This window comes from Saccoglossus kowalevskii, chromosome 15 (assembly GCF_978046115.1).
Source record: "Saccoglossus kowalevskii chromosome 15, keSacKowa6.1, whole genome shotgun sequence".
Taxonomy (NCBI): Eukaryota; Metazoa; Hemichordata; class Enteropneusta; family Harrimaniidae; genus Saccoglossus; species Saccoglossus kowalevskii.
This window is the reverse complement of record NC_140655.1, coordinates 33,938,350-33,965,645: the sequence shown is the minus strand read 5'-3', so window position 1 is coordinate 33,965,645 and position 27,296 is coordinate 33,938,350. Positions and strand designations below refer to the sequence as shown.

At 35.2% G+C, this 27,296-nt stretch overlaps 3 protein-coding genes across 4 annotated transcripts in view; 1 reads left to right on the top strand and 2 right to left on the bottom strand.

Moving 5' to 3' along the window:
- Positions 1-1,284: 1,284 nt before the first annotated feature.
- LOC146734332 (uncharacterized) lies at positions 1,285-1,824 on the bottom strand. Its single transcript, XM_085508577.1, has one exon. The coding sequence runs from the start codon at positions 1,822-1,824 to the stop codon at positions 1,285-1,287; it is 540 nt and encodes a 179-aa protein (XP_085364703.1).
- A 1,260-nt stretch (positions 1,825-3,084) lies between these two features.
- Positions 3,085-27,296, bottom strand: part of LOC144360127 (63 kDa sperm flagellar membrane protein-like) — a 98,395-nt gene continuing 74,183 nt past the window's right edge. The window contains exons 3-5 of one of the 2 annotated variants that reach the window (XM_085490744.1): positions 5,951-6,120; positions 5,322-5,444; positions 3,085-3,651 (exon numbers count right to left, since the gene is read on the bottom strand). In XM_085490744.1, the coding sequence (XP_085346870.1) occupies positions 3,376-3,651; positions 5,322-5,444; positions 5,951-6,019 (468 nt within the window). In that variant the 5' untranslated portion in view covers positions 6,020-6,120 and the 3' untranslated portion in view covers positions 3,085-3,375. Of the gene's footprint in view, positions 3,652-5,321; positions 5,445-5,950; positions 6,660-27,296 lie in introns of those variants that run through there. The other variant, XM_002739140.4, reaches the window with a different exon arrangement.
- Positions 12,502-25,382, top strand: Cdc42 (cell division cycle 42). The gene is made up of 6 exons (NM_001168041.1): positions 12,502-12,606; positions 13,724-13,901; positions 16,439-16,511; positions 18,007-18,116; positions 21,118-21,315; positions 23,190-25,382. Exons 2-6 carry the CDS (start codon positions 13,797-13,799, stop codon positions 23,277-23,279), a joined length of 576 nt encoding a protein of 191 aa, NP_001161513.1. The 5' UTR covers positions 12,502-12,606; positions 13,724-13,796; the 3' UTR covers positions 23,280-25,382.

Here is a 27,296-nt window from a genome sequence, read left to right as displayed (position 1 = left end):
TTGACAAAACTTCCCCCGTATTGGATTTAATAACCTGTCCTGGAGACATAGAAATATTATTGTTTAAAATGCTATTTATAATTTTCCAGGTTTTATTAGTATTTCCAGTCGAAGACTGGAATTTGGCTGAATAATAGTTTTTTTTAGCTTTTTTGAGCAGTTTTGTCAGAAGGTTTCGGTATATCTTGTACTTGTTACCAACTTGAATATTGTTGGGAGACCTTTTCATTTTAGAAAATAATTTGTGTTTTGTTTTAGTTGAAATAAGAAGACCTTTCGAGAGCCAGGGCTTACAAAACGATTTGCTATTAACATTACATTTTCTAATTGGGGCGTGCCTTGATGCAATAGCACTGAAAGCATCACAGAAAATCGTGAGTGCCCGATTCGGTTCATCACAATTATAAATTGGCTGCCAACATGTATTGTTCAAATCGGAAACAAATTTGTCACGGTTATAATTTGAGAAGTCACATTTGTAAAATATCTTGCCTTGATTGAAATGATGATGTAAATTTTCGTATATAGAAAAAATGGGAAAGTGGTCACTTATATCTGAGAGTATTGTGCCACATTTAACAAAGTGGTCAGTAATATTAGTAATCACGTGATCAATAGAGGTACTTGTGTCATGGGTCATTCTTGTTGGTGTATTAATTAATTGTGAAAAGTTATAACTGTGCAAAAGTGATGCGTATGTGGAGGTAATATGAGTATCTTGATTTACATCAATATTAAAATCACCTAGAATAATACATTTCTTGTTTAAAGCAGATATTTGACTAAGCACATGGCCAAAACTTTCACAGAATTCATGAATTGGAGTATTGGGTTTGCGATAAATTACAGCAAATACAATGTGTTTCTTTGCAATAATAACATCAACAAAGACAGATTCACAATGGGCTATTTCATAACAATGAAGGTGTGAGAATGATAATGAGTGGTGGACGTACAATGCCGCCCCACCACCTTTAGAATGCTCACGGCTTGACGTAATTAATTGGTAAGAGGGAAGTGTATAAAGGGAACAATCAGAATTCTTACGTAACCAAGTTTCGCTAAGGGCAATAACAGAGAAATGTTGATTTATATTATTAAGGAGAGAGACAAAATCGTCAAAATGTTTTGCAAGTGATCTGATGTTGAAATGAATAGTAGATAAAAAATGCTTATTATTGAAATTACCTGAATTAAATTCATCTACTGAGTATGTTTTACAGTTATATTTGATTGGTTGTACGTCGAGTGTGTCAGTCATTTACGATAAGAGTGGCAATGTTATTAGACAATCTTCTCTAAGTCTGCATTTCTCAGTATACGTATGACTTGGTCTTCTGGACTTTTTCTTGCGAAAATCTTCCCTCCATTTGTCCAAATAAATCTCCAGTTCTTTGCCTTCCGTGCCTGATTTGCTTGGTAAAACATTTGCTTGTTTTGTTGTGTCAGGTTTTCATTAATGAATAATTTGGTATTTCCACTAGTGCCGATATCATGACTGGTTTTACCTTTAAGATGTTTCTTGGACATATACAATTTATTGCGAACACTGCGTCTCGTAAATTTAACTATGATCGGTGCTGGTTGTTGTTGTCTGAGAGATGTGCTTCTGTTATGTGGTAGCCGATGTGATATGTCAATATCGTTATGTGTGATGTGAACACCGACCGCTGACGCAACTTTCACCACTAAATCATCCGTATCTTCGCCATCCTCTTCCGTTATACCCGAGATTTCAAGATTGTTCATACGTGTGTATTGTTGTAATATGTTTAACTCCTCTTTTGTTTCATCTAATCTCAATTGCAACCTGTTGTTTTCCATTTTCAGATCTGTTATTTCCTCTTTAAAAGTGTCGAAAATATCACTTACGTACGTGACAGATCTCTGCAATTCGGTGTACTTTTGTTTCTTTCTTTTTTTTCCCCTATTGCTATGATAATAGCTGAACATTGGTAGCCAAACGATAGGTAGTCAGTACCAGACTCCCTAGGACCAATTACAAATTTGTCCATAGCTTGAAAGATGAAGTGGTAGGTGGGTTGACTATTTGACCCTTTGAATGCCATAAATTTTCCTGCCAAAATGTAGGTGCAACCTTTCGCCTATTTTTTAAGTATTTTTTGGTTGTCTTTTGTAAAATTTGTAAAAAAAATAACAAAAATCACACCAGTCAGCAATCGTTACAGGCCTATTTCTCGCCATCTGCCCTAAGTGCATATATGACTTACACAAACCCATATAGTCGATCTACGATCTAAAAATGCAACTTTAATTTGTGATGGTGACAGAAGTTGACGTTTGTGCTCAAGTGTCAAAATAAATATGGCTTTATTATGCATGACAGATTATCACCCCAGTGATTAATTTTATTATGTTAAGCCATATATACCTTGATACACCTAGGAAGCAGTTGATTTGTCTGGAGCTCTGAACCAACCAAAAGGTTTCTGTACACAAGGGAAATAATATTTTTCATACACTGGCTAATGGTTGTATAAATTGCTGTATGACAACGGCAAAGTTATCAAAACAAAAAGACATTCTCATAATGCTAGTAATTGTGCACATTTTCGAATGACACTCCCTCGTGAAAAATGATTTGGTCTAACCATGGAGGTAATTATAAGAAGTTTTTTTTTTACCTCCATGGTCTAACCAGTTCTAATCATGTAACAATCTCGAGAAGAGTGTTGTAAATCAGTCAGCAACTTAGATACCAATGCTGTTTTTGTGTTACCATGTCAATATGGCAGTGATAGATGTATCGCTGTACTATTATTTGGTAACAATAGACCATTTTCCCTTCCCTGTGAGATCCCACGTGTGTCGAACAGGACAAACTGGATCACCGAAATTTATACATGTAGAAACATTCAGAGCGATTTTTTCAAACGTAATTTTTAATTGAAAAAATATGTTCCCCACTCGCCGCGAAATCACCCCGGTGAGTGTGGTATTTTGTGGAAATATTTCTTTAATCTACAGGACAGGACAAATATAATCTCCCCGACTTTAGCCAGTCTAGGATTGAACCTGCAGCAGTTCTGCTTGCTCAAAACAGTAACTCGCTCCAACAGACAATTTGGATGAACATTAAAAAACATCAACTTTATTCAAGTATCATTAATAAATACATCCTTTTCTATTCTCCAGTCAAGCTCATCTTTTAAAATTCATCAGAAAATATCAGCAATTGCATCATTCAAACTTTCATAATTGAGAAAGTCAGAAATCATGGAAAATTCTTTAGTTAAAAATCCCATAAAACTAGGCTATTACTTGATTATATAGTAAAACATTGAGCATTGTTAAATGTATTCACAATTAAAAAAGCATTTATTCACAAGTTAGCCAGTTGGGAATTTGAATTTATTAAAAGTACAAGGCTGATGCTAAAACTGTCATTAGCATTACTGCAACACTGTGTGCAGTTGGCGTGGTTGCAGCACCAGGCAAGTCAAGGGCATCGTTCCATTCATTCACTTCTGGGACTTGTAAATACCAAATGAAATCCTCATTACATGCAGGCATCTGGAATATTGAGCAGCAATAGTTGCACGTGAGTCCAGGAGTTACGATTTCGCCACCATGACAGCTCATTAATTCAGGATCAAACATTTCTTCCCAAAGCATATCGTAACACTCTCCCTGTAAAGTGAAAGACAATTGTTAGTTTATTTGATTATGTTTGGTCACTTCATCAAAATTCAGACTGATTAATTACGGTAGGTGCCCCAGCAATAATAAAAAATTGGTTACAAAACGTGATGAATTTGTTTTTACATTCCTGTGCACTAACACATGATCAAAATTTATAACCATAGAACACTTGTTCTACTCCATATTAATTCAGAATTAAAAAGGAATGCAAAGAAAATAGCAAATAAAACATGGCATGTGTTTCCTTTGGTTAAAATTTGTCTTGAAATAAATAAGCAGTGAATTTTCGAATAATTTCCCAGAAAAGTATCAAGCATTGATTAATAAAAGAACTTTTTTGTTCTTTATGAAAATACCGCTGTAGTCAATGGTAGCATGTTACTGATTTGAAATCGCGCTCTATATCAGTATATACCGCATAGCAGCATGTAGTCTGTGTTTTTGGCATTGTTGGGAGATTTTCTTTAGTTATTTCACACTTTTGTCATAGTTTTCTTCAATATTTCGTAGTTACTCAAATTTGAGGTTTAACACAAATGGCCAAGAGGTAAAATATAAAACACGAAATGCTGGGATAACTTCAGCAAGATATTTGATCAAAGTCATTCTGTGTTTAAATCAGGCAACAATGGAAAGTGAAGGTGAGAACATAAAAGGTTTTTTTTTTTTACATGGTATGAGTGACTTCAGAAGCATGTAAAAAATCCTTGTCATCTTTGAACCAACTCCTAATATGGCTGCAATATCAAAGTTGAATGTATCGTTTGCAATTTTTGTCAATAATATGTTCAGTTCACTATCGCTCGTCACTAAAACTGTGTCAGTGTTGCTTGACATATACTCAACATGGCTTTTGCTACAAATTGAGTATAGAATAGAGCTTAGGCAGTTCCATGCATTCCAATGTCTGTTCCAAATGACACATTCACATTCTAATCTCTACAAAAAATAGAGATCGTGAATCCAGTTACCTGATTGGTAGAAATGGCCCAGCCATGTTCTAAATGAAACTCGACCTTGCATTTAGAGAATTTATAAAGAATAGAAGTTGGGAATCCTGCTATCTGATTGATGGATACTGAATACTAGAAATCTCGTACTATTCTGTTTTAAATGTTTGCCTTAGCTGCACCAACTTTGACTGGCAAATTCAGGTTAAATCTATTATACCAAGGTCAAATTTGAATGGTTTGTTTATTGCAGCAACAGTAAAGGGCTATTCGACTGATTCAGAAAAAGAGATCATACATAAAACATTTAATTCTGTGCTTACTATCACAAATACAAACCCATTCCCATTTTTATAAATACAACCAGCTTATCAACCAGTGTTGTGCACAAAGATGTCATTTGAAAATGTTTCAACGTTATTCCATTTGCCAATAGAAATCTCTTGTTTCAGTTTAAATTGTGAAATTTATAAATATTTCTAAAAATCAAGGGAATGGGTTTGTGGGCGCAATAGAATAGAGATTTATTGATTTTTATTTACTCTAGATCAAATCCCTGTCACTGTGCATCTGAAACATCATAATTATAAATAATTCCTTTACCTATAAAGTAATACTCAATATGACACAGTGATATACACTGTGATTACAATGGCAATAAAGTGAGCTTTACTGATGATTTTCATCGGTTCCTACATTCATACTTACATGATTTAAGCATCCTTTGTGTTCAATACGATATCCATTACCCCTTTCATTAAATTTCATTGTGGTTACACAGATATCACCCTGCGATTCACAGTACTCCATATTGTTTGTTCCATCTGCTGCCTGAAAAAATGATTACTTATCATGTCATTTTCTGGACTATTAAATAAAAACGTTAAAGTTATTAAATTAAAAAAGTTAATTTTAGTTTATTAAAGTTATTTTATTCATAGCAATCAATGAAGAATGCGAATGTAGCTAACAACTATCTGACTGTACAAGTGACTAACTTGCACCTTAAGTTGATGACAGTATATAACTGCATTTTTTTAAAATAATGGCATGTTATTTTTTTAATTTTCATTTAAGATTCATATTAGCTACACATGAATTTAGGAACCATGCAATCCAATTTACTTGTTGAAGCTTGTGTATCACTTTATTTCTGGTTTATATCATGCATCCAACTTTTTTTTTCACATATTATGTTTTTCAGTATTAGAACTAGATGTCCAATTGTTACCACATAACTTTGATTAAACCAAGTTTCAACACCCTCACACAGCGTTTTTTTTTGCATGCAGGAGCGTGGAGCCTATAATTATTTAAATTTTGTACTTCATACTTACATAGTTGCATTCATCATTATCGGTTTCTTCATCGCAGGTAAAACACCAAGCTGGTCCCGATGTTGGCATTGGTCCATCAGTGCCTCCGGTGGTTTCAAGTGGGACTGGAGTTGTATTATTTGAAATGATTGGTCCTGCAGTCGCTGTCGATGCTATTGATCCTTGCAAAGCTACACAACAATAAAACATACACATTATTAATTCAGTAGTGAACATGAAAAGTTAATTATTCATGGCACTGAACAACTAAACATAGTAATTTACTCCTAGTTTTGGAGCCAAAGTGACATATCCAAATCAGAGTAAAAAGCCCCAACGCAAAACCAGTGGAGGCACGCGATCTACAAATATATTATTTTGTTATTCGCAATACAACACATCACATATCCCAGTGAAAATAACAGCCTGTGAATATTTAGTTTTGCAAGAAAATGTGCAGTGTTCGGCAAGTTGGAGTACAGTACGTAAAAAAAAAATTGTGCGGCACAATACTAAATATTTGAAAGTGTTATATGGAATAATGTTGATATACGGAATACTCGGTCGCATATCTTTACATCTTCCCTAAATTATACATTTATAATAGTTTTCTTGAGCATTTTATGTGACTGGAATAAATACAAACGTCTTGAAACAAAATGTCGCAACATATTTACGACAATCGCGCGGCACGGCGCCGTACAGAATGAACAAGATCTTCAGACTGACATCTTGCTAAGTTTGTGGAAAAACAGTCATGGTTTTAGTATTTTTTCCATAGCCATGTTATTCATGCACTATGCATTGATACCTTACAATTTCAGTTCAATGTGCTGACTCAAACGATTCAGGAACAGTGTTAAAAGCGACAAGGTACACAGTTTTGTAGACCGGACGACATCAATATGAGCGCCCGCCAAAAAAAGCTAACTAACACATTTCGGCTGTATGAACTACATATACTTACAAACAGAAATGCTCAACACAAGAGCCAGTGAAAAAACCTGTAACCTCATTGTGATATTTTAGAGAGCGGTCCTACGGCACGATTGTAAATACCGAACGACTAAACACAAGTGAGTTTGTCAGTTGTGCTTGGAACATCTGTTCAGAATGCCTGTAGGCAGACAACTGAGTCTCGAGCATCGCAACAGTCTCCATGACAACAACTCGTACTAATATCCGGGTTCCGCAGTGACGTACGCTACGCGGGACGTCTGCGTCTGTTTACCTGATACGCCTATCTGCGGGCACTTGTCATTGGAAACTATTTTTTTTTTAAGTATAATAAATGCATGTAGTAGATATATTCAACGTTGTATTTGTTATCTGCCAAAATAATTGGATTTCGTTAAGATGTTCCGCTATCTCCAGTTGTCTTTCCCGCCATTTTATCTTCAACCTTTTGAAAGTAAGTTGTTGCACCAAATTGCTCAGATCTTGTCGGTTATTAATACTAGTAGTAGCAACGTCGTTTACTACTGCACTTCAGTGACACCAACACCAGTTATATAGAATTTCGGCTACAAAATCTTCCGAATATTTGGACATTTTGTTTTAAAAAACATCAGAAATCATTGTGCGAAAGCGGCTTCGCGATATTTTAACTTATGATTTGGTAAGTGCCGTACTATAAGTTGAAAAATAACAAGACAGAAATAAGAGAATTGTCGATACCAAGGGAGTATAGAAACTGGTCGGTCAATATTGGGATAGTTAGGTGTTAAGTGTTAACTGTGCGTTGGATGTTGTACATGCTGTTGTAATCCAATTGATCAGACAGTATATCAGGTTTTTGTTGATACATGTATTCTTTTTTTGAATAATATATGTGTGTGACTTTACAGCCACTCTCGCCACAAGACACCTATACGAGGATGCGACCAAACATGATAAAATTCAAACACGAAAGAAACTAAATTGAACGACGATAACAAATGAAAGACCTTCAAATTAAAAAGTTCCATTTACAAATCACAAAATCTATTAAACATATGTAAATTATCGACATTACATCTTTGAGTTCAATCGATGCTCTTTTGTTTTTAGGCATTGTAAAACAAAAATGTCGTATTGGTTGATTTGGTTCTGCGACCTTGATATCACACGTTCTCAGTGGCGGATCCAGTAAAATGTATTTGGGGGGGGGGGGTTCCAAGCTTCGCTTAAGATATACGGAGCGTAAATCGCAGAGAAGCTATTGCAAGGCTGACCCAAGACTAGACTGCGTCTCTCGTGGTGTTCTCGCCAAGACAAACTAAAACTCTTTTACTCATTTTGAAAACCTTAACCAATTACAAAGCAGTTAAAAGACTGTAAGGCGTGGCCTTCATACATTCAACCTCAGACTAGTATTACTAGTCTGAGATTCAACCAATCACACTAAGTACTGGACACGTCATATCTTTTGATTAATCGTTCACTATATTACTAACTGCGAATACCAACTGTCAGAAATAGTAGTCAGAATAGCGACGGTTATATCGTAATTAGTTCCAAATCACTGAGTCAAGTTCCGCCCAGAACCTCGCATGAGCCTAAATGATGACAGATATAACACTGCCATTCACAAGTAATCAGCTAAATAAGTTCATCAACAGATACACGCAAACAAATTCATGACACTTCGACGATGGGCTACACCTACGGACGACTGGCTTCAAAACGTTCCATCCAGATCGGACGGCGCTTTCTCATGCCAATGCCTCCCCGAGTATTGTGTAATGTGTGGAATAAATCTAAGACTTGTCTGAGAATAAACCCACGCACAGACGTCCGTCTTTGTGGTGGGCTTTCCCTTTGCCAATGCGCGTGTGAAAAAAGTTCGGCTCCGGGAATCAAACCAGAACCTTCCTGGTGCGAGGCGACCAAGCTAACTCCTGCTTCATTGCTTAAGTCAAATCATGTCTTAATTTACAAATGTTATATCTCAACTTACAAATTCACACATCTAAGGTACTGGACAAAAAGTACAGGGGTGGTGTTTTTTGAAAGTCGCGTACATAAAAATATATGACCTTTCACAAACATTTGCATGAAATTTGCAGACCTCCCCCTTGAATGGTGCATAAACAATTGTCACCCTCCCCCTTCTAAATATAAGGATAGTACATAAATTAAAACTATATATACATACTAATTGATGTTCTACTACACAATTTAGATCTTTTCTACTTCAATCAGTTAGCCCAGCTCTCATTGAGAAGAGAACAATGTATGATACTGTGTATGTACCACATTAGGGTGATACATACACAAATTTACTGTCACCTTTATGAGTGTTGTGCCGTGTGCATTCTTTAAAATACGAGATACACATGTTCAATAACGCCATTCTATATTTTTATTACATACTCTAGATATACACTTTTTTTTATAACATAAATTTTACTGCAAACGTATCGAGAATTCTTTTATCCAAAGCTTGTTGGAAAACTTGCCCACCACACAGTATAAATATATTAATGAGAAAAGGAATCTTATTCATCTAATCACTCTTGAATCAGTGTGATGTTGAATGAAATAAGATATATAATTCAAAACTAACTTAAACAATAAACTTATAAAAATGCACACGATACCAAGATATAAGTTTGGGCAATCAGTTCAAAAGTTCGAAAGGAGGACTTATAATTCGGTCTCCATCCGTCCAGAGTCATAATTCAGAACATATGCACATGCAGTGGTTTACTGATTCAGTCCAATATGTCTGACTGGCAGCCATTTTGGTTTTTGAACATATGATATGCATGTTTTGTCAGTTTTTGTTCAAATATGGTACATACAAAATACATGTTAGGATACATGTCTATGACAATGTCTGACTGGCAGCCATTTTGTTTTTTGAAAATGTGGTATTTTATGCATGCTTTCTCAGTTTTTGTTAAAATTTTATACAAACATTGTTTATGTTGGGCTACATGTCCTTGGTGATTTGTTTTGTGTTTGAATTCAAAATGACCAACTGGCAGCCATCTTGTTTTTTTCAAAATGTACTCTTGAAATTATACATGTTATGATACATGTTCATAACGGTTAGTTTCACAATCGGATCAAAGATCAAACCACACTGCCTGTAATCTTGTTTTTTGACCATATTACTATATCTCTGTATATTAGTCCAGACAAAAGAAATTCAGTTTGTTTACATAAAATGTATGAATAGCTTGTCCTATTTGTTTTCTGACCATATATTTCGATTTTGGAAGAGTAATTTAATACATCTAATTTCTGTTGATATTAGACCAACCATTTATTCACTCTAAATTACTAACTATACCTTTGGTCCGCAACTTTATTTTGGTATGTATAATATTCCTCCAAATTCCAACGGGGACTAAGTCATTCACAATGTCTTGTTAAATAGGTAGGCTTGTGGTTGCATGCCAGCACGGCCACCATACCAACAAAAGTTTCCCCTTGCCTTGTAGTCAAACGTTGCAGTGAAATGAGAAAGGAGAACCTGGTTGTACCTTATAGTAGAAAGGTGCTAGCCACTCCACTGCTAAATCAATATTATTATTAACTAATACTTCTTCTTACACTGGATATCCATGGCTTAAGATAGTTACACTTTAAAGATCATATTTGAATAATCAGGGTATTAAGTATTGTAATGTAAACGTTACATTTGCATATTAATTACAATCTGTTGAAATACATGTAAACAAACAGTAGCTAATAGTATTGTAAACATATATTATATCAAAATATTACACTACAATAAATATGTGTGTTTTAATCCAGCAGTACTCGTACAAAAATTGCTAGTCGCCAAAAAACTTCCTGTTCCATTAACTTGTTTTTTTCTCTTCCAGATCTGGTGTATAATGTCGGCTGGAAACTGTCATTTCCACTGTTAGATGATTCATTCTTAGAATCATCAGACAGTGGGTCCTAATCATAGCTCTGAATATAACTTAAGTTTTTAACATGTCATTCAATGTAAATACAACTGCTGAATGAATAATAAGAATAGGTGTTTGTTGAGGCAACACAATCAACCAGACTGTGCTTAAAATCTCGGCTATGTCATGAGGCTTGCACAACAAATTTCCCTTCATGCCTGCACAGATTACTGTAACCCTCCCCTCAACAAAAATCAGTGACCCCCAAAACACCAACCTACCCCTCCTGTACTTTCTGTCCAGTATCTTAACTTACAAACCACACATCTTAACTTACAAACCACACATATTAACTTACAAATTCACACATCTTAACTTACAAACCACACATATTAACTTACAAACCACACATCTTAACTTGCAAACCACACATCTTAACTTACAAACCACACATCTTAACTTACAAATTCACACATCTTAACTTACAAACCACACATATTAACTTACAAACCACACATCTTAACTTGCAAACCACACATCTTAACTTACAAACCACACATATTAACTTACAAATTCACACATCTTAACTTACAAACCACACATCTTAACTTACAAACCACACAAATTAACTTACAAACCACACATCTTAACTTACACATTCACACACCTTAACTTACAAACCACACACCTTAACTTACAAACCACACATATTAACTTACAAACCACACATATTAACTTACAAATTCACACACCTTAACTTACAAACCACATATCTTAACTTACAAACCACACATATTAACTTACAAACCACACCTATTAACTTACAAACCACACATATCAACTTACAAACCACACATATTAACTAACAAATCACACATCTTAACTTACAAACCACACATATTAACTAACAAATCACACATATTAACTTACAAACAGGTCCGTGGCTGATGACGGCCAAGTGAATTTTCAACATTTTCGGGATTTAAGTTAATTTTTGACGTACGTTCAATTGATGAATTAGCGGTAAGTAAGCAGAATTTCTATTTTAGCTGTGATTATCGAAGTTTTTCCTGTACTGGCCGTCGTTTTGATGTGTCACATCCTTGTGTATATTTTACGTTCATTTATACTGTTTTATCCAAAAACACAACATAACGGGAATTTCAAAATTTCAAAACAACTATTTCTGTTCCCATAAATAAATAGAGATATTTGCTTATTTGTATAATAGTCTTCTCAGTGCCTGCTGAATTGCCATATACTATTTTCAGACGTTATTAAAAACCTGCGTGTTCTCGGGCCGAGTGTGAAGAAAAATATTCACACCTTAATAGAATTGGTGTGGGACCTCTAACAAGAAAGTTATTTTAATCATAAAATGCATCTCATCTTTTAATGATTAAAAAGTAATGCACAGTTTTCAGAAAAAAATTAAATTGTTTAACGATTTTTGCACTAACACGTAACAGTCGATTGTAACATGGAGTGATTATATGTCACTTATAGTATTCAATTCGTTGTAGACGATATTACTGCTAATGTTTATATTAAATATATTTTTCTGTGAATATTGAGATGCACGTTTTCGTGCAAGCGACAATAATGGTGGAGGTTTTATATATAGCGTGACCCGCGTGTGACCTATAGAGTAATCGCTCATGTCCATGATTATGAGGCTGTGGAACCCGTCCAAATGCCAACGCCCAATTATTGAAACGGTCGAGTGTCATGGCGGACTGCCTTGGATGAGATTATAGAAAAGAAAACACTAATCAACAGTTTCCCGTACTTTTATCTGTCAACCGCTGTGCAGGATCTTGAGCTGCTAAGGTAAAGAAATTCGATGTTTTCCAATCGCGCTACTTTTGATGCCGCCATTAAGTCACGGGAGGTTAATTTTGGAAGAATCTGTCTTGTGACGCTAGGCGGAAGCGTCCCACTGTTTTATTTAGTTCATGAATTTGGCTCTACCGTACTTCCGCTTAACGTTTTAGATAATTTTAAAGTAGTATTCCATATTTAGCCTAATTGATATTTCAACAAATACTAAACTGATACTGTACATATCTGAATATTTGTGTGTTAGTTTCAATTTCAAAAATGGACGCCAGGACAAACATTGAAGGAGTCTTGACTGAGATTTATCGACAAATTTGTTGCCGGCGGGAAGCAATTACTTGCACCGCATTTTATAGAAGATTTCGGGATAACCCAACTTCGTATCACTATATTTGTAGTAGATATATCAGATTAGCGATTAAAAATTATGTGTCTATTACAGAACCCGCAGTTAGATTATTCAGGATAGTTTTGTTTTGAATATATAAGATGGCGCTCCGGATAATAAAATGTACTTCCTGTTCGGGGCGTTGGACGACGTATGTCTAGATTTCTCTAATACTGGTACTATTTAAAAGTGTGTATGTAGACGTACTTCACGTTTAAAAAACAACCCATGCAGATTTTATAGTGCCTGCCACAATTTTGATGACTTCCCACACTCCCATTGTTACCTGTTCAGCTGATGGAATGTTTTGACTGTTGTGACCAAAACAGTTAATATACTACTAATGTATACAAAAATTGAAACTTAACAATCACTGTAGCTATTGTGTAACACATTTTAAAATAACCTGACTGAACCTGTGTTTATATAGTGTGGTTGTTTTATTTATATACATGACCACAGTCCCTCTATAGAGGGACTGTGACATGACTCATGACATTTAATGAATAAGGTAATCGTAAAAAGAATCAGAATGTAGTTATTTTGGTATATACACCCCACCCATATTTAGTCTAGTTTACACTTCAATGTTACAAGATTCCAGTGACTGAAGTGCAGTAGTTATTATACTGTGAACCTGTTGAGTAATTTAAAGGTTTCACATCCACGTTGAATTCTAGTAGTGTTTATAATTTCAATATTAACTATGTTTTTTTTCAGGTCAATATACTAAACTGGTTTCATTTTATTTGACTTGTGTTTTGTGGACTAGAGATAAGTTCCTTATTGTACTATGCAGACGATAAAGTGTGTGGTGGTAGGAGATGGTGCTGTGGGTAAAACATGTCTGCTAATATCATATACTACAAATAAATTTCCTTCTGAATATGTTCCAACTGTAAGTATAATTTTGTGTTCCCTAGACCATTTATCCTAATGTTATTGTTATCACCTACACAATACTTCAGGTCAACTCTTATACATTTTTACTGTTCACGTCCAAAAAGTAGATGTTGGTGAGATTGCTGGATGGATGTAGATTGAACTACCATCCTTTTTTAGTAAACATGGTCATGTGACACATGTAGAGCCTTCAAGATTTCAAGATGCTGTGCATTACTTATAATACAGTGTTCTCCCCAGAAATTTTTCATAAAGTCGGGGCTAATTTGCATAATAATTAGCATAAATTAACATATTGTTTGTCATATGGAGAAATAAAACAAAACCAGTTTTTTTCCTTTTTTTCTATTTATTTTATGTACAATCTGTATACAATTATTGCACTGCATGTTTAGTATTGCAAATGTCCTGCAGAAATACTGAGTTTTCTGTTCCTTTGCTTGGCCCAGCAATCAGCAACTTTATAAAACCCTGTTCAGTCTCGGTAAATTAAACATGGGGTTGATTATTCTCATTGCTTGTCTTCCGTTTCTATTGTTTTTTGGTTAAGTACGAGTCATGATACTTGCGCTACTATGTTCGAGCAATAATAGTTTTTCTGGCTGAAATTATCCATCTTTATGTATTTTTTTTAATCATCGATGTTGTCTGTTCAACACAATTGTGAACAATTCGAGACAACTGAGGTCTGAATTACGAATTGTCGCCATTGTTATACCACGTAAAATTGAGGCTTTTCTTCCAAGAAATAACACAAGTGTCACTCCAATTTCCACACGTTTTTTGATTAGAATTCCCGATTTCTTGATAAATATATTATTTTCAATTATGCTTCACTTAATTCATTCGAATCTGAGCACGATATGCGATCAGAGTGGGAAGTTCACGCTCGCTGGATCTTACGTGGGTGACGCCATCTTGGATTCACAATCACGAGGTCAAAATTGTTTACATCATAAATATATATTTTTTCACATTTTGATCTCAAAAAACAAATACAATATCAAAAATACTGACAAAAATCAAAACTTAGAATAATAGTACTACTAATTTCTAAAAATAATAATGAAAATATGTTTCGTACACACCGGAAACATGTGGCTTTTGAACCCAAGTGTGACTATATCATTTGCATATGAATATACGTTTGGCAAAGAGCGTTTGACACCGGGGCTTACGGCTTTGTCTTTATAGAACTGCTTTGTTTTTTTAAAACGATATCCAACCAATGAGAAACAACAGGGGATTATCCCGGGAAATCGGCGTTAATACAATGCATTTGTAGATTTAACTAGTTAGCCAGGAAATTTACAGTCTGCGAGAGACTGAAGAAATCAGATCACGGGATAAATAATAGCATCGCGGAGGAAACACATAGCGTCGCGGGCAAATCCGATCGCGTCGGGGCCCGCAACGCTGTTTTGGCCTGGGGAGAACACTGTAATATCAGTTATTTTTTCTCTTTCAAACAAGACATAGATGTGACAACATAGTTGAACTTTTACCCAATGCCAAAAATGCCACAATGTTTCGTTAGAATCATATTTTTGTTTTGCAACATGCTACTAAATCATTGACAAAAGCATACCTTTGACAAATACTAGTTTCATAAATTCTAATACAAATATCAACATTTGGGAAAATGCAATATGAAATGTTTTGTACAAGTTTGGAACCCAACGAAAGCATCAACATCGATGAACTTTTCTCGCCATGTTCCAAATTAGTTTATTAGTTTATTCATTTGTATGCCAGGAGTGACGTCTGTGGTCAAATGTGATTGGTTTATCCGTTCTTGTCATATGAATATTAAAACTAAGTGGGTGGAAGGAAAATCGTATAGGAGTCAAGCTGGTGATAACTTTGTGTCAAACTGTTCTGGGGTGAATTAAACAATGTTTAAAAATGCAAAGGAATTTTGATGGCAGCTTCTTAAGATGTTATAAATATATATGCCTTGGTCAGTAAAATTGGGCTTACTGGTTCATTATTGTTTTGTCTATATCAAGTACAGTCTGTTAAAGTTGCGGGGTATCTTGAAACACATGTCGACTAAACTACGCATGTGCGATGACACCAAAATAACTTTAAAGTGGAAAAGTACATTCAGTGGCAGTTCGCTTCCAAAAAATGTTGTAGGTGTACATCTGACTAACTGACTATGCAAGTTGAGTTGAAATCGTATAATAAACAATCATGTTTTGAGCTAATCATTCATTCTTGTGTAGGGTGTATCTATGGATTGAACATCCATTCATATGTTTCTGTCAGTGAAAAATTTTTGACAGATCACTTCCTTGCAAACAAGGAATGTTTTGTTAAGTCTTCCCTCTTTAAGTGATATTTTATGAACACTGATCATGTATGTATAAATGGATCGCCAGCTTTAATGTCTATTTCTACTAAGGTGCACTCAAATGACATTTTTGTAAACATTACTTTTATAATGTACACAAACTGAATACAGATATTCAATGTTTTATCTCTTGCCTCTCCTGTAGAGTTGACTCCACTTAACAATTCATTTTATAGGTGTTTGATAATTATGCTGTGACTGTAATGATTGGTGGTGAACCATACACGTTAGGTCTCTTTGATACTGCAGGTAAGTTCCAATGATTGGATGGAGTTTGTTTTCCATATGTAATATGTTTGTCTTGGTTGGTCACTTGTATGAAGAAACCGCAACTACTCGTGGCATGGTGGTTACCATTCTTGCAGTGTTCTCCCCAGAAAAATGTATCAGAGTGGCGGCTAATTTGCATATAATTTACATATCATTAGCATTTGTCTGAAGATAAAGAAAACAATAATGACAGGCTTGCATGGATGAAAATGTGTCTTTATTTTTTAACAAATTTATGTAGAAGATTAAATGAATCTGCTGCTGTGTGATTTCTATGTAATGTTGATTCTTCGGACTTTCATGGAAGCCCAGTGATCTGCAGCTTTTGAGAACGCCGTGATTTTTCTTTGCTTCCCACTTCTATTAAATGACATGGCCTTCTTGTGCATCTCCGAGTGTGCGTGTTTATCGATAGCATATTTCGTAATAGTTATACATGGCATAGAATTCCATACCAAAGAACTATTTCTGGATGTTTTTAAGTTGAATTTTTCACATATGTGTCACAGCATTCCTAAAAGATAAGAAATAGGAGCGAATCAATACTTGTATTTAAAAAATATCGCCACGATCAACACGAAAATAAACAAATTGCCGCCATTTTGAAAAGTCGCTAAACTTAAAAATTGCCACGATAAACTTTACCCAACTATTTCAAAACACAATACTAGTATTAGTTACTTTGATAAATCGTAGCCAACAATTTTTGAACTTCCAGAAAGAAGGTCGTTTCCAAAAAAATGTTTCGACGATCGGCAAAAAATGAAGCCATACAAAAATTTACTAAACTAGGTCAAAACTCGCTACAAATAAATACAGGTAAAACGCTACAAATAAATACTTTTTTTACCTTTGCCATCGGATTTTTCTCTCAGCCACGTATATTTTGTTGTCCATTGTGCATCAAATCTAGAGTTTATTTTTTTGCACTTTTCGTTGTAACATCATCTTGGACACGTTTAGTACCACTGCCGACAGGGGTACCGGTGACCGCGTTGCTGGTGGGTTTATCGCTCGCAACCAGGGGCCCAGCAGGGCGTTCTACGCGGAACCACAACGTAATATTTCTGCTGTTTGACATCGTTGCTTCTTCCAGCCAAATATGCTACTGAGAAAATACTCGCTATAACCCCAATTAAATAGGGCGAAAGTGTTTATTGTCGAAGTACGAAGCTGTATTAGTCCATTGTCTTTGCGTAATCACTGACATGTTTCCATTCACACCTGATTTGGCTCACAGTACCGGACGCTGATGACGCTGACTAACAGATTCGCACGTGTATTAACAAGCTAAAAGAAAGAGTAACAGGAAATGCCACAGAGTAGCGGGCAATCTCTCAGAGTAGCGGCATAAATAATGGAGTAGCGGCCCCGCTACGCTAAAACGCTTTGGGGAGAACACTGTCTTGTTCTCTTGACCACTCTAAGTATGAGACTCTTGTGTAACAATGTCTTCATATGTTTATTCATTCAGGACAAGAAGACTACGATAGATTGAGACCATTAAGTTATCCACAAACAGATGTCTTCCTCGTGTGTTTCTCAGTTGTCTCACCATCATCATTTGAAAATGTTAAAGAAAAAGTAAGCAATATAGTAGCTAATTCCTGTACAGTATGGTAGCTCAATATATACAAAATTAAACTTTTTTTACTGTAAAATACTTTATTTTTGCTGAAGGAATGATTCAGTACAAATAAAATCCAGTGAATATACTTTTTAGTCCCCGTCCGTCTGTCCGTGCTTCCGTCCGGGGTCACATCTCAGAACTCCTTGGACCGATTCCGTTCATTCTTTGCATGTGCCTAGTACTTAATGTGGGACATATGCACAAGCAGTGGTTTAGCGATTCAACTCAAAATGGCCGACTGGCAGCCATCTTGTTTTTTGAAAATGTTGTATTTTGGACATGCTTTGTCAGTTGTCATTCAAACTTGGTACATAGATTATACATGTTAGGATACATGTCCATGACAATTTATTTTGCAATTGGATCAAAGATGATCGACTGGCAGCCATCTTGTTTTTTGAAAATGTTGTATTTTGGACATGCTTTGTCAGTTGTCATTCAAACTTGGTACATAGATTATACATGTTAGGATACATGTCCATGACGATTTATTTTGCAATTGGATCAAAGATGATCGACTGGCAGCCATCTTGTTTTTTGAAAATGTTGTATTTTGGACATCCTTTGTCAGTTGTCATTCAAACTTGGTACATAGATCATACATATTAGGATACATGTCCCGACTGTTCGCGAGTTCCTGAGTCTGTCTGTCCGTCCGTCCGTTCGTCCATCCATCCGTCACTCTGTCCAAAGTCATCATTCAGAATCCTGTGGACCGAGTCAGTTCATTCTTTGCATGTGCCTAGTACCTTATGTGGGACATATGCACATGCAGTGGTTTAGTGATTCGATTCAAAATGGCTGACTGACAGCCATCTTGTTTTTTGAAAATGTTGTATTTTGGACATGCTTTGTCAGTTGTCATTCAAACTTGGTACATAGATTATACATGTTAGGATACATGTCCATGACAATTTATTTTGCAATTGGATCAAAGATGATCGACTGGCAGCCATCTTGTTTTTTGAAAATGTTGTATTTTGAACATGCTTTGTCAGTTGTCATTCAAACTTGGTACATAGATTATACATGTTAGGATATACATGTCCATGACGATTTATTTCGCAATTGGATCAAAGATGGTCGACTGGCAGGCATCTTGTTTTGTTTTTTATGCAGTATCTTGGACATGCTCTGTCAGTTTTCATTCAAACTTGGCACATACATGTACTTTATACTTGTTAGGATGCATGTCCATGACAATTTGTTTCAAAATCTGATGTTTGCCAAATCACCAACCTTGAAAAAAATTATGAAATTCCTGCTGTGAATGTTCAGGATGCAGGTGTGCAGGTGAACCTGTCTGGGGAAGTTGAAGCTGCATCACATGCTTTAAAACTGAAAGATGATGATTATGAAGTGGATGATGATAGTGATGATGAAGATGAAGGTATCTGTGATTTGTAGGCAAGACAGTTAATTGAGACATTCAATTGTAAGAGATACTTTTATTCAAATAACTGGACAACAATAATTACATTGAACATTTAAATAACGTTGTTACTATTAAAAAAAATGTGCAAAATTATATACTATTACTCTATCAGTTTTTCTTGGATTATATGATGTGGGATTTTTGGTCTATCAGTCTGGTTTTTAATTGTAAAAAATCTATAAAGGTATCACAGATTGGTCACAAACATGCAAAGCAAAACGCAAATGTCTCATACCCCTCTCGCCTCGCTCCCTCCATGGAGGTAAAAAGAGAAGGAGTCACAGCCAAGCTTAGATCAAAGGTACCAGGATGGTCGCCGCTGTTTGTACATAGATCAGGGAGTTTATTTGCCGAACGGATCAAGGAGAACAGTTTCCTCTTAGCGCAGTGAGGGTTACCGTGAATTAGCATACTACTGACGCCTTCGGCGGCACTCGGTGATTTTCGTGACAATTCTGTCAAATTTTTATAAACAAATATGGCGACGATCGATAACGCGCACGAGTTTGACTGCGATGCTGAAACTGCTATGTCCTTCAATTCAGAAGACGTAAACGAAATCAAAGAGCATATTACAGACGAAAAATTGTTTTCCATATGCTGTGAACGAAACGATTACTCGAAAACCAAAAAATGCAGCGAATTTCTTGTTGACGCACTGCCGTAGGAAGTAGGACATACAAGGAATATAAACTTCAAAAAGCGTCATTTCGAACCTCACAATTCAGTCACTGGTACAATTCCAACTTTCCCGTTCTCACAAACACGTTTCCTCTACGTATAAAAGATCTGCGCATGCTTTATGTCCTTTGACATTTACTGCGACACCATAAAACAAGACCTTGGAATGTGTACTGTGCGCAGCAACGCTTGAGAGTAAATAACACGTCGGCGACGATCCTGGGGTGAAAGGATGATAAGACAAAGGGAATTATAGGATTAAACTTGTCTAAAACAAAAGAAGTTTAGAAGGATTATTTTGGCTGTGACTCCTTCTCTTTTTACCTCCATGCTCCCTCATAACCTGTTACTCTGTTCACTTCAACCACCTACTCCTAATCTTAGAGGAAACCCTGCAACCCCTCCGCTTTAATATTACGAACACAGAGAACTTTCAAAAATTTAACAGGGACTGTGTCATTTTCAATGACTTGTTTTACAATAATTGTCCTCTATTAGAAGCCATATATAGAGGTATAATGTTTTAATGGTTATCTTTCTGGGTTGTGATTTTGAGGCTATACCATGGAGTAAATGATAACCTGGTATAAAATATTGGGCATTTAGCTTATGAAATGTGCCTGTCTAACAGTTGGTGTTGTATGCTGGCCGTGGAATTGGTTTATAATTTTAATTCAGTGCCTTGGGGATAGAATGAGATAGGATGGTTGTACAGTATTACTTTTACAAATGTGTCTGATGACAGGGCTGTTTTGTTTTGATTTTTCGTAAACCAAAAATACCGGTAATTGAATTTTTACAGAGACTTTTATTGTATTTACCATTTATTTGAATTACAGTGGGTTCCTGAAATAACACATCACTGTCCGAAGACTCCATTCCTACTTGTGGGTACTCAAGTTGATTTACGTGATGATGCAAACACTGTAGAGAAACTACAAAAGAACAAACAGAAACCAACCACAGTGGAACAGGCAGAGAAATCGGCCAAGGAACTCAAAGCAGTAAAATATGTAGAATGTTCAGCTCTTACACAGGTTAGTTGACTGATCATCTTTGAGTCTGCCTTAGATGCCAAAAATGAAAAAAGCCTTGAATGAATGAAGTTTATTCTGTCAGAAACAATATTTTACATGTCTCAGAAATAATGCTAGGAGTACAAATAAATGAATTTATAAATAAATGAATTAATTGAGGTTGGTCATAGATAAAAATAAAAAATCTGGTCTGTCATGCTATTCAATTATAGCACAATCAATATGGTATGGGTTACGAGTTACATTGTAAATTACAAGAGAGATAAAAAAAAATCAGTTAAAAATTTAAATTATAATAATAAATAAACCATACTATCGATTATTAAAAACACTGTTTTAAGCTATATTAAAATCATATTTAGGAGAATTTGATGATATTTTAATGAGTTTTAATAAGTAGCTGTTACATACAAGTTTATTTCTGGAAAATAGTAATATTTGTAAGTTACTTTGTGAGTTTGATAGTTGTAAGGCAATATAGTTAAAGATAGACTTGTTATATATATGTAGGGCATACAAATCTCTGTTAAAGTTGAAAATAAAGAGGCAAGTCTGATATTTACGTAGTTCATCAAATAACAGTGTTATCCCCAGACTTCATGTCAAGCAACATGGCTAATTTGCCTAATGCCTAATGTACAATAAGTACAGTCAGTTTTAGTGCCCATGTCACTGTCAGTTCATATGACATCGGGAAAACATTTTTTGGTTAAATTTGTAAAGTCTGCCAGATGGCGGGTTATCAAAATGTGAAATTAATTAATGAATAATTGTTTTTTCTACAACGGCATTTCAAAACTAAAGTCAGGGTCTATCCATACCTTGTAACGCTACGTTCATTGTAACATTGTCAGCTGAGGGCATTGCGTTGAACGAGTGTTCACCACAGCTGTTGCTATCATCATTCCCTGACATTTTGGTTTAAAAATACACAAAGTTACAATTTTTTTGTTAATTAAAGTGATTCATTGCTTATCTTGAACAGTACATCAAAATCGCCAACGAGATGTTTTCAAACATTCGGAAAAACATGCATGCTGCGTCGCCATCTTTGTTGCCTCAATCGGAATCCCTTTTGTATCTGGCATGCATTGGTCACAATGTGGAATATGTCGACTTAGGGGGCAGTGTCCCGGTACTAAGGCACTCTATGAATGAGGGATTTTCAGGGGTCAGGGTTCATTTTTTTTCAGCAGTCTGCAGTAATATAAAAAAAAAAATTCGCTTAGTTATTTACATTTTCTTTCCAATACAACTTAATTTCACTTGTTTTTTAAAAAAAAAATTGACAATTAGTGGCGATTGAGTAGTAAAAACTGCCAACAACCGCAGTGCAGCAAATAAGTATAGATCTGCGTTTGTGATTTGTGAGACTTGCTTTGTCACATCGTTGGCGTTACGTGCAATTGGCAAGCATCACAGGCGAGTGTCCAAGTGTCACGGTACAGTGATGCTTCAGAGGCTTGGGAGAACTCTGGTCTAAGTTTCTGAAAGAGGTCCCGTGGGCATAGAAACGCAAGAACAGGAAATTAGTTTTTGTAAAAGCAAAATACATGCATGTTGTAAGGATGTTCTACAGGTGATTTTTCCAGATTTGTACAGTAATAAGAGAATATTCTTAATGACGTAGTGGTTGTGAAATTGTTTGGGATTGATGTGATCATATCCTGCTGATTTTCTAGCATCCAGAGATATGATGGAGGCCATTTTGAATTGAAATTGGTCAGAATACATACAATTAGGGTTCATGATAAGTTTGATTACCCAAATTTTTATTTTGAAATTAAAAATCCTATTATATCATACCAATTTAATTACTGATTAATATTATTTTAACAGTTGATAATTCTTAATTTTATATTTTGAATTTTCAGAAAGGATTGAAGAATGTATTTGATGAAGCTATTTTAGCTGCATTGGAACCACCAGAACAGCCAAAGAAGAAGAAATGTGTTCTCTTGTAGATGTAAAAATAGTTTACAGAGCAGTAACCAGAAATTGATCACACCCCTGGCTTTACTTACCCATATAAAGGACTTCAAAGTTTTAAAACAGGGTTGTTGTTGTTGAGAAAACAAAAGCCTACAACAGCTAACACAACAGTCTACAATTAAATGCCTGGTTCATTTTTTATTCTGCTATCTACATATTTGTGGAAATACTGTGAAAGCATTTGGTTTCATCAGGAATTAAACTCCCTGATAAGTTTATTTCTGCTTAAGTTTAGTTAGTAAGACTACAAGTTCAATGTGGTCTTCCGTGCACACAAGATTTAATGTTTTCACAGTACAATGAATCTCGTCTCTTGTATCATTAATGACACTTAATTGAGATGCTCTGACCAGGCTTTTAAATGTTCTCTTCTGTTAGGTTGATTAGGTCAGACTCTGCTGAACACTCGCATACACAGCTTAGAATTACAAGTTGTAGTTGTCTCTTAAATCATGATTGTAAAAACTGTACTGTGCATGCTGTGTCTAATGATGAATGCAGTTTGTGTGTAGAATACATACCCACACGAAAACAATTCAGGCTTGATTTGCAAAATGATTTCCAGAATGTTAATAAAAAAGAAACATTAAAGTTATTTGTCAACTGGCATTTTTGTAGGCCAATTGTATGTACTTTTTTTAGCTGGTGCCATTTTGACAATTGCCTTTTCTGTTTTATGTCTTGAAATTAACCAGAGCAGTTTCTCTCAAATAGTAATGTTATAACATTTTAAATTGATTGCGTGATATTAAGTATGCAACCTTGGCTTTGTAAACTCACCATTGATACTGTTGATTTATCTGGCTTTTCAAGGCTGTAATACAGGGAGTCATTATTCATATTTATTCACAATGACTTAAACAATGTTAGCAATGAGTTGCCATGGTTACAAAGGGCAGGTACCACAATATTGTATCAGTTACTGAAATTGAGCTATAACAACTTTACCTATTCCTCATTTGCATGTTTTGAATAGAGTTGCTCCTGTCGAATTGCAATGAAGATATTTGGATGTTTTGCGCCAAAGTGTCAAAAAGGATAGAAAAGAGTGTCGAAATAAAATAAAATAAACATGGGAGTAAAATGACGATTTATCAAATTTTAAGTTTGTAGATTTAATTAAGCCACTTCATAGTTTTGTAATAGTATGTGGACTGTCACTAAAAAAAGCAGTCTTCTAGATGTATGGTAGTGTGGTCATTTTTCTTTAACTGTCACAAATGTCTGGGCTGTGCACCATTAATGTGCAGACTAGATGTGATTTTTTTGTTAAATAAAGTCAACTCGCCGCCATACTGACTGGCAGTTATTCATGTATTGATTGCAAAGGACACAAGTTAGCAAAACTGGAACAGTTTGTATGGAGTGGATTTCCACTCAATGACCAGAGAGTAAAATTGCTGAAATAAAGCGCAAGATTATGTCAAAAAGTTGAGAACCAACCGCTCATGCACTTGGGCAAGAGGGACTGTTTTGCATTGTTTGTAACTTGAGACGTTGATGGATGACACTAATGGAGATCTGGGAAAAAAAATATTGAGTAAACATGCGACTCTTGCATGAATCTGTGGTCATTTTTGGCTGAAGATGGGAATCCAGTTTTGCTCTGTTGAGTTGACACCATGAAATCGTTTTCAGTGTTCTTCACCATTGCTGTTCGCAATCTTCCAATTGATATAAAAATAGCATTTGTTCAAACAGATTAGATTTTTTAAAGAAACCTTTTTGGGAGGATGTCGTGTTTTTGCTATTATAAGTTGATCTTACAGTGATGTACTTTGTGTAAATAGCGGTTTGCTGCCTTACTAGTAAAAGGACTGATGGTTGTGCCTTTCTCTTATACTTTAGTGTTTCCATCTTGCTTGCATCAGAAACAAATGTCTTATTTAACCCGATATATAGATTGGCTTGTGTAGAATCGTGACTTGGAAATCTTATTGACAAGTCTACAAGATGGCATCACAGGCAAGAGTATATTAGGGAGTGCTTACCTAGAGCCATTTAATTGCGGTTAATGCACATCTTTTTTTTTGTATCTTTAACATTGTATAAAGTAAAGCTATCATTTCAAAACATTTTCATAAAATTGCATTGAATTACATTTGAAAGCAGGGTTTCTGTCGTAATTATTGTAATTGTTCATTAATGGCTGGGGTTATTGACATAGTTTATAGCACAGACTGCAATACCACCATATTTGGCGTCTTTAATCACTCGGCTCATATCAGAAAAACCAAGGCATTTCTGGTCAGCACGCACACCACCAAAACCAGTACGAGTAGTTCCTTTCCCTCACTTATTTTTGCCACTTAAAAGCGCCCTCTATTAAAATTCATTAATCCGTTGAAATTTGTGTAGCATTCAAATACTTTAGCAAAAAAAAAATATAATTTCCTTCGCTGTCCCATTTTTAAAAATGGTCAAACTTTTTTTGGGAAGCCTAATATAAATTACACTTGTATTGATTGTGTAGTATCCTTATGTCGTATAAATTGTACTTCCCACAAAGTTTTGCTAAAACATTTCTTTACATTTCTCTTTGGAACTTTAGGTAAAAAAAGGCATTGCTCCTCTTGTGGAAAATCTAATGATCCAGCCTATTTTTAATCTAGCTATACCTCCTGCATGTTTGGGAAGATCAAGTCCAAACTTTGCACATATATAGGACACGTTCCATGCTCCAAGATGACTGCCATTTGTAGGCCAAAAAATACATCAAAATCACCAGCTCAGGGTGAAGATAATTGGTTTAAACTTGGCACATTGATTCACAATGGGAGTCTTTGCAGTTAGCGCCGCTGTCTTTGTCGAGTGGAGCTTATCATACAAGTGATTGTCTGTTGTCGTCCGTGTCAATGTTTTACTTTTTCGACTTCTTGAAAACTACAAGCCTGAATGCTTTGATATTTTTTGTACATGTACCTTGGGTAGACCTCTTAGGTTTGTTCATTTTGTGATATCTTCAATTTTCTAATTTTGGTGAATATTTTTGTTTTTGGTAAAAAGTGATATTTTCGACATCTTGTTAAAAACCAAGTCCAATTGCTTTGATACTACATATATAACTACCGTACTACATGTGGACCTCTCTCAGATTTGTTCATTTTGTGATGATATCTTCAATTCTCTAATTTTGGTGAATATTTTTGTCATTTTTGGTAGAAAGTGATATTTTCGACTTGTTAAAAACTGCAAGTCCGATTGCTTTGATACTATACATATTGTTCATTTTCTAATGATGTCTTCAGTTCTTTAATTGAAATGTGCATTGCTAGCAGCGGAGCTATCTCAGCCGATAGGCTGCTTGTCTTAATTACTTAGCAGATTTCAATAAAACTTAATATGAAGATGGTCTTAGAAAATGCACAGACCTGATTAGTTTTTTGTTGAAATCCCCATTTATGTTGTAATCTAATTTGCATATTAATTAGCCAATTTTAAGCATGTTAACTTGTTTTACAAAGTACCATTCAACATTTTAATGAAATTTGGTACGTAGATGGTCTGGCATAATACACAGACCTGATTCGATTTTTGATGCAATCCATTTATTAATTACTAGGCATATTTAATCCCCGTTCAGATGAATGAATTGACTTCTGTCCGTTAAAGCGGGGAGTTGTCACCAGCGCATGTGTTCGATGGCCATAGCGTGTCATTGTTTATAAACAAGCGTTTACCCATGAGCCTTTGCGTTAGCGTGTGTTATCGTCGCTTGAGACTCAATCAATCCCTCCCGCTTTAATAAATGTTGAACAAGTATTTTGGGTATTTAAGGTAGAGATGCAGTTTATTTGTGAATTTCAATCAAAAATATTTGTTTTCGTTTTTTATATAGATTTTTATCTAAAGAACATTCTGTGAAAATTTGACCAATGAATTCTTATTGGAACACCGTTAAAATTGCTGTTTATTTTCTGGTTAAAAATTAAAAACACTCACACGTGGCAATGTTTATGTCCAATTGCCTAATTTGCATGAGTAATCAA